Here is a 13452-nt window from a genome sequence, read left to right on the forward strand (position 1 = left end):
CATTCCAAAATAAACTCCGTACTGGATGGCCTTTGAATATTTTGACTCAATTTTGAAAACAACTCCTTTCTACAAATCTATTCAGGATGTGTGCACATAATCTAGGTAGATTATCATAATTCTGTATTAAGGAAATACAGCATTTAATTGCAGCAAAGCCTGAACCAATTGTTAGCTATACTATCCAGTGGGTATGTGAATTTCACTGTAGTATTCAAGAGACAGGATCAGTACGTTCTACTTCACTGTCCAAGACCTCATTTCACATTATGGAATGGGAAAGCAGCTGGCACAATTGCTTACATATGAAGACGTATTTACCATTTTCTTTGGATAGAAATCCTCCTCCATCAAATTTTATCTGAAGTCAAGCCTTCCTGTTTGACTGAGACAATTACAATGTGATGAGTATTACACAAATACATGAAATTATTTTATTCAACCTAAATGAATGAGAAATGCCTGTTTAAGGTTGCTTTGTATCAAGCTTACCTTTAGTAACTTTCTTCTTGGTCGTCTGCAGTTGGTAACTGGTTTCTTCCTGGCCAGCTGCAGACTGCTACTCAGTTCAGCTCATGGTTGAATATGGAAGCCTGAAGCATGTCAATAGTCAGAAGCCAGCACAGTGACTTGCTAAGGGGTCAGGTGCACTTGACATCAACCTGAACAATTGAACAGCTAGATTGTTTGGAAAAGAATTATGACACCAGTCATTTGTATAATGTCACTCATTCTCTGGGAAAAGATAAAATGGATGCATGTACTTTATTTATGTTGGTTAACATTAACCTAGCACTTTAAAGTTTAACTGATTTTTTAAAATAGATTAATTAAATGCTTTTCTAAGACTTAAAATGTTTCAATATCCCTTGATCTATTTTAAAGTTGTTAAAATGTTCTGGTTGAGGGCCTCAAGACCTCGTGCCAGCAGAAGTGTAGATCAGGGTACAAGTTTCTGAGTGACTATCTTGTCTGCCTTCCATCTGCAACAGACAGGGTGCAGAATGATCTTGCCCTATTTTCTGTAGTACTCAGCCAAGTACTGCTTCCTCTGCATTCTATCAGTTAGTAATGTGCACACTAATTAAGATCCTGTCATAAATAAGTCTAGTATAGCACTTCTGAAGCCGAAGAAAATTTGTCCTTACTTTTGTAATGTGAACAATATCCCAAAGCCCTTCAAAAGTAAATGTTAGGTATAGCATTTGAAGATCAGGGCCAAAATACATTCTCAAAGTTAAGGGATATTGAAGCAATAAAGAAAGTAAAAACCACGAGTAGGAAAGTTAGTGTTGAGTATTAAGGGAATCCCAAGCTATCAATGTCCCGCTGTAACCTCTGACAGCCCTCCACATTATCCACACCTCCTCCAACCTTTGTGTGTCATCAGCAAATTTACTATCCCATCCCTCCACTTCCTCATCCAGGTCATTTATAAAAATCACAAAGAGTTAGGGTCCCAGAACAGATCTGCAGATTACGCAGAGAAAAAAAGCTGTACTAACCTCAATACATGAATAACACAGAGAGTAAGTCATTTTAATCCAACAAAATATCTGTTTCAAGTAGCTTTGAACAGGCAAGTTTTAATGATTGTTGGAAGACAATGTAATAAAAAAACAGGAATATGTTTCAATAGTGATGACAGATTTTAAAATCAGAAAGGAGTTATCAGAAGGATTTAGTTTTTTTTAAAAAAAGCTGATGATAGTTGTCATGAGTGAAGAACAAAAAAAGTCGTCCAACAAATTTAGGCCCTTAAGAGCCAGCAAGCTGTATGAGCATCAAGGGAAGGTAACTCTGGAATGACTGCAGTTTGGCAAAGAGCCAGAAGATGATACCACTAAACTTTCTGGGAAATCTCTTATAGATATTACTTTACCTTTCAATTTCACTTTGTAATTGTTTTAAAATCCAATTGTCAGATGAGAAAAATGAACAAACACCTGCTGTTTTAGCTCATCTCTAACCACTATCCAGGTACCAGAACTGCCATTCCAGGTAAAACAAATTTGTACTTCCAATTCAGTCTACTGCATTCAGTGTTCATGATGTGGTCTTCACCTGTCCATAACAGTTTTGGAAGAAAACAGAAAAATCGTTCTATTCACCTTCTTGCAACTTAAAACTTTCCCAATAATGATCAAAGGCCCTTAATTTAAGACATTGCGGCGACCCATTTTCTAGCACCCACGAACCAGCTCACGAAACAGCACGCGCAGGCAGAGGGCCAGCCCCAAAAAGGGCGTCAGGCCATCTTCACCAGCAGGGGGAAAAACCCGCGCGTGGAAAGGGTCTGGGAATATGCATTCCCCACAGCAGTCCCGCCGACTTGTTAAGTGCTTATCATATTGTTTTTCCAAATGGCCATCACAGCAGATTTACTCCCATATATGAAACATCCAATAAATAGAAATGCAAAGACCTGAAATTAACCCTTAGTATTTTTCAACTCAAGCGTTAAGACTATAAAATACATAATGGGAAAGACCATGAATTAAAGGCAACTGAGGAAATCACAGTGCAAAGTTCTAAACTTTAACGTAAAACCAACAAATGAAATACTGAAGAATTGTAACAATGCTCTCTAATCATCAACATCCTAGTAATAAAACACTGGAAAAATTAACTATGGACTTTTCCATTTATTTTATTAGTCAATGATCAATTTTTGCAACCCAAAAGACAAAACATACAAATCTAAAATGACCGTTACTTTTATGTCCCATTCACTTCAAGATCAATGGACATCATTTTGTACAATATCTCAAAAATAAGCTTGTAGTAATTGTTTATTTTCCCAATGATAGACGTATTTCATAAAACTTACAATATAGTTAAGGATAAAGAATCACAGGCGAGGCACATCTTATGAAATGGAAAATGTGAAAAAATTTGATGCACTTGAAGACCTAGTTCCCCGTCTCCGTATCATATGGTACAGTAACAAAGCAATCTTAAAGAATGGAATGCCAGCTTTCAAAACTGCAGGCTCAGTTTCACCAGTAAAATTTGCAGTAATGCATCAGGTAATTGAAATCAAATATAAGGCTATTTACACATTAATTCATGCATCCTGACAGTTTAAGAGGTATGGATTAGATTGTAATAGTTCAAACAATTCCCAAACTTAGACAACTCTTACCTGTATTTTATACATTGTTTCAGATCAAGTCAACTTTTATCCCCAAACATAGCTTCCCTAAACATTTACCCCTCAGTATTTATAATGCTACTGAAAATTTTCTCCAGGAAAGAATAGCAGGCCAATGGAGCACACTCCTCCATAAACCTGACAACCATATTTTCTTTATTTAGAAAGAAAAGATACACCCACTAGAAGGAATACCAATTTGCACAATTCTCAGATTTGGGTATGTTACACATCAAAACAAAACTCCTTCCCAAGCCAAATATGTAGCACGTTAGCAAAGTCTATTGCATGAAATTGTCTCCAATGAGGAATCATCTTTGTGAAAGAAATTTTCTGCACTGATTTAGCCTTTTTAATCAACTTAAGGAGATGAACTACTGGCAGTAATTAAGGTGCTGGCAGATAATGTAAGACTCTAAGAACTATTAATTTGTGTATATTAACTAATACTTAACCCAATTCACAATTCTTGAATGCAACCATAGAATTTAATAAAGCAGTCCCACAATAGAAGTGAACATTTACACCTATGAATACAAGCCATGATTTTAAAAAATCTCTTCAGTCCTCAAAACACTTTTGTCCATGATCCAGCAACAAAAGGAAAGCTGAACGAATAGTGCTTTGAAATTAATGTGATAAAGCAAATCTCTGGGTTCAAAAATGAAGGCTGTACAGCATCAGAAAGGTGCAAGTGCAGAAACAGCAATCTTTTGCTCTCAGCACAAAGATTCAAAGCAATAAAAACAGATGTTAGTAGATCAACATAAAACCATAAAACTTGCTGACCCACATTTTTACTTTATTGCACAGTGTACGAAGTGAATTTAATCAGTAGTCAAAATGTCTGCTTTCTCACTCTTATCCACCTGTTTCATTTTTAAAAATTCACCAGCAGACTTCAATAATACAAATATTTAATTAAATTGCCCCCCAAATATTATTAGACACTATGCATTTCTAGAATACATTCATATGAAAGTCTCTATACAACAGCATGGGAGTGCTCACATCTCCTTTCCACTCATTTGAATATTTACACCTGCCAGTGCTTGGAGCCTCAAACCACCATGATTTTTAAAAACATTTGCTATGATGAATTTGAATAATAGCATAATAATTTGAAAAAGATTAACAGTTAGTGGCTTTGCTTTGTAGGAATGTATTGATTTTTTTTAATGTACATGTTTCTTGTTGGTTTACCTACAATTCAAAACACATTAAAATCATATCCAGACAGTATTATTTTAAACAATTTGGATAAAATGTCATGTTTTCTTTTAAAGGATAACTAATAACTTTGTTAATGATATAAAAATGGTTGGAGTGGACATGTTCAATTTCTGATTCACTTTCAGTTGACCAATCAGGTAGGAGTAAAACAAAATGATTAAAAGCACACAAATTCATGAACAAACTCAGTTATTTAACTATTTCTGACAGATGCTCATTAACTTATGACAGTGAAGGTTCCAGCATATACCAAATGATGAAGAAAGATATATATGCTGCACTGAGTAATACAAAAATACCTGGACTATCTAAACTATACAAAAATAAAAGATTTGAAAACATGACATTAATATCCTTGGTGTGGACCAAAAGTATTTGAATCCCTGCCAAACAGAAAACAATTAAATGATAGTATAACCAAACATTTTTTTCAGATCAATGACCTCAATCAGGAGTTATGACAGATCACAGCTCTAAAATTTCCCATCTCCTGCTCAATCAGCTGAATATTTCCCATATTTTCTATTTAATTTCCAGCTAAAGCAAATTTTTAGTTTGACTTTAAGCTTTATTTTAATAGATACTCTGCTCTACAATACACTAGAAAATAATTACTAAAAAGTGCTGAAGTATTTGTAATCAATATTTAACATAACTGCCAGCATGCTGTAAATATCTATAATAAGGTCATCGTTGATATCTTAATGGAAAATCCTTCAACCATAGCTAGACTTCTAAGAGCCCAAAACAAAAATTAATCAACGAACTTGGGGAGAGGGAAGTGAATTTATTGTTAATACGTATTTCTTTGCTTAATTATTTTTCTTGCACAGTAGCAATTATTTAATGGCAAATCAATCACTACCATTTCCATTAGATCAATTGAAATCAATGGACAATGGATAGTTTACCATATTAATTACATAAACTATTTCCATCTAACTGGGAAACTATTTCATGTATTTTTAAAAATGCAAATTTACAGTGCCCCATTGGTTATTAAATATTATGAATTTACTAATGGCCTGTTAAATTATTGATTTATTCCTTTTTATAGAAAGTTATACATATTTTTAAAATGCAGATGGCACAGGCACACCTATTAAATTATGGTACTGAACTAATGAAATCAGCTCAAACTGTTAATTAACATGGAAATGAAATATGGAGATAGTAACAATCCATAATTACAAACCGGTAAGCAATATCCTGTAATCAATACTCTGGCACAAATATCTAAACACAATTGCGTTAAATAAGGCATCCCCAGAAATTTACACATTTTCTTTACTTTTGATCAAAATGAACAAGTGGAAAACATTATGATTTCAAGTACTCAACTAGATTAACAGCAGAGAAACCACTCCAATTCTGTTAATTACTGGGTTTTATATGAAGAATGTAGACTGTAGTGATAATGCTTCATTTACCAGAGTAACCAGTTTCCTGAATGATCATTTCATATTGTGCTTACAAAAACATACTGTAGCTTGTATACACTATGTGCTAAACAGTTTCATATTAATCCTCTGACAACCAAGAGCAACTTTCATCTTTTATGGCAAGCTAAATTTAAAAACTTTAAACCATCCTTGCTTGAACATTTACTGAAATAGTTACACTTTATGGATGCAGGCATCAAGGATAAGAGCATCAAGTAGATATACCATCAACTGCTCAAATACATTCAGGATTTGCCAAAATCTATCCAATGTTTCTATCTGATATAAAATAAATAACCTTTTTTTGTCTACCAAACCCCACCCTACCAAACAAAAGATCAAATAAAATGGCAGGCAGAAGTAACATTTTCAGAGCAGGTGACCTGTTCTGTTTGGTTAATTAAACCTTTATTAAACTAATGTTAAGCCACTTTAAATTTCACACCAAAAGCAAGGTCATGATTTTTGTTTATTAAGCATTTTGCTTTAATACTTGTTATCTTTTGGGGTAAAGACTTGAAATTGCAATAACTCATTTAGAGAGCCATTACAAAATATTCTAAATATATTACTTAAACCCAGTTGTTTTATTATTTAGTCAATGCATCTATTTGCAAATATATCAAAAACCATTCTGCAAGTCCATAAAATTGAAAACCCAATCGAATTCATTTTCAAAGGATTTGGGGATTAGAATTTGTGGGATACCAATTAATAAATAACAATTAAAATATCCAAAAGAAATTGTTTTTGCCATTATTGAAGTCAATTACTCCAAAATAATTGTTACATAATACCAACACAATGGCATTTCATGATACACATAAAGCTGTCCAAGAAACACAAAACTTTGTCATTTGAATTTAAATGGATCAGACTTTGAGGTTGAAATGTTGGCTAAGGTGTATTTGTTGACAAAAATAATCAACTTCCAACAAAAGAGAAATATCAATCAAATTCCAGTTCAAAAAGGTGAAAAAAATTTACCATCTCTGTGCAAACCAAATTATCTACTTTATGCAGACTACTTTTAGCTATTAAAACAGGTTTTTGAAAAAAGTACTGTTTTTCATATCAGGAGAATAATAATTCACTTCAGATTCATTGTTTACCACTAACTGGAATATCACAGACATTTAAAGCTCATTATAAAAAATAAAGAAAATGAATCAAGTTACTGAGCATTAGCGATCCTCCCACTACTGATTCTACCTAGACTATAAACAGCCCATACATAAGAATGAGTGCTTAGGAGACTGACAGTACAGATTTGCTGGTTGCTGTGGGATTGCAGGCGTCTTCTGTTGCCTGGGAACTCAGCTGGTGGCTGCAATGGCGATTTCAGAACTGTTCAGGTTACGAACAATTCACAGGAAAAAAACTACCATAACCTGGGGACGACTTGTACAAATGCATTTTTGGTTGAGTGTCATCATCCAATTTTTACTGTTCAACTAGTAAATGCTAAAAGGGCAAAAATGCATTGAACATTTTATGAAAGAACCATTCCAAAATGGATTGCAAATCATTACCGTATAGGACCTACAATCAATTTATAATGCTGTTTAATGCAGTTCCCAAAGTATTAATGACAAAAAATAAACAAAAAGGTTTCTTGATATCTTGACTCTGAAATCTTGTAAAGTTGCAGAACTCTTACTGACTCTAGGGTAGCACTGACTGGATCACAACTCCTGTGTAATTGTTCCAAGTTCTACAAAGATCAGTAGGGTAAAGCAGAAACAATGTGTAGTGCATACCACGAGCTGATACTCCATTGATGAGCACGATGTTGATAGAGACTAACATGGACATGTTTTGAAAAAGGAATAGCAATTGTAGGCAGATGTTCTTCATAATTGGTCATTATTTTTGCATCCCACATTCCAAACATTAAGCTGTGGATGTAGGCACACGCAGGATACAATCTTCCCAATGATTTACTAAAATCCACTGGTTGAAAAGAGGGGTGTTGCCTCCCAAAAACAAAAAAAATTAAGAATCACTGCCATGATTGAGGAGGGAAGTTATTTACTTCTGCTAAATCTTGCACTGGTGATCCATTGAGGCTGTACGTAATCTTGATTCTCATACGGAGTTGTTGCTATAAAAGACAAAATTGACCAGGATTACCAGACAGTTGTGAACTAAGTAGTAGTGACAGGCACTTCATCCGCAACCCAGAGGGTGATTAATTACCAAAAGGACCAAGTGCAAAATTGAACAATGAGGATTGGTAACCTTTAGACAAGAATAATAAATTACCACAGGCACCCTGGTTATCTGTAACAAAGGAGACTGAGACTGCAGATGCTGGAAGTTGGAGCAAAAATAATCTGCTGGAAGAGCTCAACAGGTCAGACAACATCCGTGGAGGGAAATAGACTGCTGATTTTTGGATCAAGACATGAAGGATCTCAGCCTAAAACATCAACAACTGCCCATTTACCTCCACAGATGCCGCAAGACCTGTTTCGTTCCTCCAACAGCTTTTTAAAAAATCTATTAACAAATACTGATTGGGAACTTCCAATGGCTACCTATTGTGATTGAGACATTATTAACCCTGCTATAAATACTTGGATTCTTCAAGTAGCTTTGCAACTAGAAACGGGTGATAACTGCAACGTGCCAGTGCTGTCCACAGCACAGTAGTAGAAAAAGATCCACAAATTTGACAGACAATTGTGAAAAATAGATCCTTAATCAGGGTTCATAAATTTAAGATCTTGCTTCAAGAAAAGTCATATTTAAAAAAAAATCAGAGGGAATTAGGACTTAAATAGGAAAGAGAAATTCAAAATAAGATTTGTATTTTTATGCATAGAATTCTTGGAAAAATCATTTGGAGGTTTTAAAATGAAATCTTCCAAATCAGTGAAGTACATCTACATTGTGGCATGTCAGAATTGTTCAACATTGTTAGAATGCCTCAGCAAAATATTGCAGCTTGGAACTTATGAGCTACGCAAGAGCACCACCATCTGAGCCAAAGCCAACACTGATTCCTCAGGATGTTTTTAAAACACAGGAGGGCAGTATTTGCACCACTCTCTGTAGCTAAAATTACAGTTATATTTTTCATATTATATTGAATGCTGCAGTAAACCCAAACTTGATCATTTCTGGGAAACAATCAAATTCTGTCGATGTGATATACAACATTCCTATCTCCTAGCCCATTGGCTGTTTTATTTTCAATTCAACCATCAATGCTTACTCTCAATTACATTTACCAGTCAAAATGCATTAAAAATATTTTGTCAATTGTGTCATCTTGAGGGAAAGACAATTCCTCTCGGTACAGTGATGGAAGTCCATGCAGTCATCATTTTAGAAGGCTGCAATTTGGCCCAGTGGGTCCCGGGGAGAAATTTATTCTCATATATCCATCAATGGCCTTCAATTTATCTGCCATTAACTTACAGCACATGATAAAAAGCCGATTAACATCAGAGGGTCTTTGAGATATGGGTGGAAACCTGAGTACCTAGACATTTACAAGGCCATAGAAAGAAAATGTTAAGTATGTCGAGACCCTGGAGCTGCAGAGTACCAGCACTTATTGCTGCACTTGTAACCCTGGCTGGATTACTGGTAAGTACTACAAGAATATCAGTCAAGAGATTACGTTCTAAATGACGTTCCCCTATACGGAGGTTGTGCACTCTTGGCCGAGATTCACCCACTATAGGAAACATCCTCTCCGCATCCACTATCAATATAAGCCTTTCAATATGTGATAGGTTTCAGTGAGGTCCCCTTTTCTTCTGAACTCCCGCAAGTACAGACCTGGAGACATCAGTCTTCGTATGTTAACCCTTTCATTTTTGGAATAATTTGTGAACCTCCTCTGGACCCTCTTCAATGCCAGCACATCTTTTCTTAGATAAGGAGCCCAAACTACTCACAATGCTCCAAGTGCAACCTTATAAAGCCCCAACATTACATCCTTGCTCTTTTATTCTAGTCCTCTCGAAACGAATGCTAATATCATATTTGCCGTCCATACCACTGACTCATTGAAGGCCAGTGGCGTAGTGGTGTTCACACTGGACTTCGAGGCAAGTGGTCCCAGGCTTGAATGTGGTTGGCTCCTTGCACACACTCCATCTGTGCAGGGTTGAGCATCAAGCTCGTAACCCAGCCTCATAAAACACAGACAGAAGAACAGCAAGGTTGTTGACTGATGCACCACAAGGTGTGGAGAGGAGCAACAACCACTGACACAATCCCTGCCCCCCCCCCTTTTTTTTAACCAACTCCATTTTCACATCAACTCTCCTACAGCAGAAGCAATTTACAAGGCAAAGTAACCTACCCAAGGACATGCAGGTTGCATGTAGAGAAAACACATGGTTAAAATGTACAAATACCACACAGACAACACTTAAAGTCAGGAATGAATTTGGGCCTCTGGCACTATGAGGCAGTAGCTCTACTAATTGTAGTGTCCCTTCCATCTTGCCATAACATGTAAATTCTGGTACAAGACCAGGAAATTTTGGGGGTGTCTGACCAATTGGGCAGCATCCATGGGAAAACTGAATGGATTTGCATTTTGGGTTACTGACTTTTTATAGAGTTTGTGGACTGAGGAATCTTCAAATCATGATGCTGGCCCTCTTTCTCATGTCATGTCTGTTTGCTTGGCCCATTAAGAGTACCTCTTGTATTTTTTCCATTTTTGTTTCAGATCTCTGCAGTATTTTACTTCTCAATCCTTGCCTGGTCAGTTCTGAAACAGGTGCCCGTCCTGGCTTTCCCAATATTTTCTTTCATGTCAGATTAACAGAAACTGATACATTCGGTATTCATACTTAATTTTTATATTTTTTCCCCTCTGCTCTCTTTCAAACAGATCAACAGACAAAAAGCAAGGCTTCGCCACCTTCTCAGTCAGCACCAATCTGTTGTTAATCTTCACTTGGTTTCTGCCCTAAAATAGACACCCCCTTTGTTCTTGCCATCCATTTTCACTGTTCTCACAAAGGGACGTTAAACTGAAATGCTGACTAGTTCTTTCTCCATATATATATATATATATATATCTAACATTTGCAGATGTTTGCTGAATCGTGTCAGCTCAGGTTACACTTGGAAGGCAGCAAAAATTTGTTAAAACACTTAAGAACTTGTGTACCTTCTGCGGATTGAGCACTTTAATGACCTGTGTGACAGCTCCTGCATTTCGTGCTGGAATTATGTTATTACTTGGAGAAAGAAGCTGCAGTTGAAACGTCTGCAAAAATAAAGCAAACAAGAAGTTGATAAGTATTCTGACCTGATATGAGATATGGCCTTAATACTACAATAAGCAGTATTTATTCTCTTGAAATGAATACACTCTTCATCCATCATAAAAATCAATCAAAGCTTACATGCAGTAATCAGAAATTCTGATAGCATGTCTTAAACAAATCTACTATTGATTCCAAGTGCTATTTGATGGAAACACACACAATCCTCACTTGAAAATATATTGTTACTTTAACATTCCCACTGGATCAAAACCCTCAACTTGCTTTGAGGTTGCAGATTGCACACTCTTTAAGTGCAGCAATCAAAAATTTGTTAAACATGGATGGTTGGTGAAATGACCAAGTGGCATTATTGGTGTTCTGTTTTAAAGCAAAAGGATCCACAAGAAAATGGGCAAAATGAGCAGCTTATAGTGGCAGTCTTCTCTTTATGCATAGCATGAACTCTCATAACATCTTTGAAGAATCAAATAGCACAAGCAAATGCACTTGCATGGAACTCCATTGCTTTGTCCAATAATGCTGAGGACCCCCAAGCAGATAAGGCCTAGAATCAATATCCACATTCAAATGAATGAGAGTTCTTGAGATGATCATTAGGAAAAAAAAATCAAGCTGAGTTATTAATTTTTTAGAAAACTTATTTTTACTCTACAATTACAAATAGTTTAAATAATGTTTTATAGTTGAGATGTTTAATTATCAAAGCATGGATATACAAGGATACATCTTCTAGGAGGTAGTAACTTAACAGCTGAAACTAATGCAGTCTGAGAAGGGATGGGCAATGTATGAATAAAATGGAGTTTCCATCTCATCATTCTTCTTGAAGGGGTATTGAATAATTTCACTGAGAGGGCTTAAACCAGTTGGTTAACAAGGTGACAGATGTGTTTAAAAATAAAAGCCAGAAAATCATGTGGCAGGATTCATCAACCCTTCCAGGCAGCATCAGGCAACTGTGACCCACTGACATGAGACAGATTTGGTTGAATGATATTCTTGTAGGAGACTCAGGGTTGTCTGGACCAGGCCACAGACTTCAGGTAGTTGCAGATGGAGGTAATGAATAAAGGTGGACCATCATGACACAGCAAGAGAATGGCCTGATGGTAGCTGTGAACCAGAGATAGGTGTAGGCAAGGGATGTAGAAACGAAGGGGTGAGACAAGGTAAGGGTAGAGACAGATGGATGTTTAGAACAGGGATATTGAGGGTGATTATTAAATGGAAGGGGTGGCATAGGGAATGAGTGAATCTGGAGAAAGGTGAGACATGGAATAAAGAATACATGTTTCAGTCTATCTACATAAATTGCCTGGTGGCTTTAAATGTGCACACGCTTATGCAAGGTCAGGCCCATTTGTGCTGCGTAAAAATAGGTGTGTTTACGTGTTTATTATTTATTGAGTGTCACAGCGTGGAGTAGGGCCTTCCAACCCTTTGAGCCAAACTGCCCCAAGCAACCTCTGACAAGCCCAATTAACCGTAACCTAATCACAGAACAATTTACATATCCATACATATAAGAAAACCAAAATATCTCTGATACTTCAATTAAGTCTTTCATAGCACCTATGCATACATTTACTTGTCCATATACCAAAGTCAACTGAAAATTGTATGAATCACCACTGTTCACATCTGCTTACACTTGCAATTCTGGTCACTACACCATGGGAAAGATGTGATAGTAGCATAAAACATGCAAAGAATATTTACAAAGTTGTTTCTTTGGACAATGATTGACATGTAATGTTATCCACAGGAAAGACCCACTTTGGATGATGACTAAAGGCTGATTTATACTTCTGCGTCAACTTGATGCTGTAAGTACGGCGTTGCCGCGAACCTTAAGCAGATCCCTACCTCTCGCAAAATGTAACTACGCATCGCGGCAACGCAGGCCAAACAACTGTGATTGGTTCGCTTGGTAGCATCGCATTTCTTCCTATGCTGCAATAGCTTCCCATTGGGCAACTGAAGGGCAGGGAAGGAACTTTGGCTGCAATGCTTTCCATAAAGCTTTACAGACCTCCGAAATTATGGAGGGGACATTTCACTTTTACGAAAAAAGATGCTTGCTTTAAACTTGTTTACCCCGGGAAAGACTACCATGACCATGAAGCCTTGCGCGGGCAGGTGTGTACACATGCACGACAAGCCCGAATTGCAGAGCGATGCAGAGACATGAACGCACAAGTATAAATGCTCACAACGCGCGTAGGCCACTTGCGTAGGTTACGGCGTCGAGTTGACGCACAAGTATAAATCAGCCTTAAGAGCCAGAGATAGGATAGAATTTGAGGGATTAGAGGAGTTTACACACTTCTCACAATGAGTAAAGAAGGTCTGGAACTTA

General features: G+C 36.6%; 1 protein-coding gene across 2 annotated transcripts in view; it reads right to left on the minus strand.

The window, feature by feature from the left end:
* Positions 1 to 2644: 2644 nt before the first annotated feature.
* ap1g1 (adaptor related protein complex 1 subunit gamma 1) overlaps positions 2645 to 13452 on the minus strand; it is an 89613-nt gene continuing 78805 nt past the window's right edge. For both annotated transcript variants that reach the window (XM_072279714.1, XM_072279713.1), the window contains exons 22-23: positions 10973 to 11071; positions 2645 to 7933 (exon numbers count right to left, since the gene is read on the minus strand). In XM_072279714.1, the coding sequence (XP_072135815.1) occupies positions 7832 to 7933; positions 10973 to 11071 (201 nt within the window). In that variant the 3' untranslated portion in view covers positions 2645 to 7831. The remainder of the gene's footprint in view (positions 7934 to 10972; positions 11072 to 13452) is intronic.

This window comes from Mobula birostris, chromosome 15 (genome assembly GCF_030028105.1).
Source record: "Mobula birostris isolate sMobBir1 chromosome 15, sMobBir1.hap1, whole genome shotgun sequence".
Lineage (NCBI taxonomy): Eukaryota > Metazoa > Chordata > Chondrichthyes > Myliobatiformes > Myliobatidae > Mobula > Mobula birostris.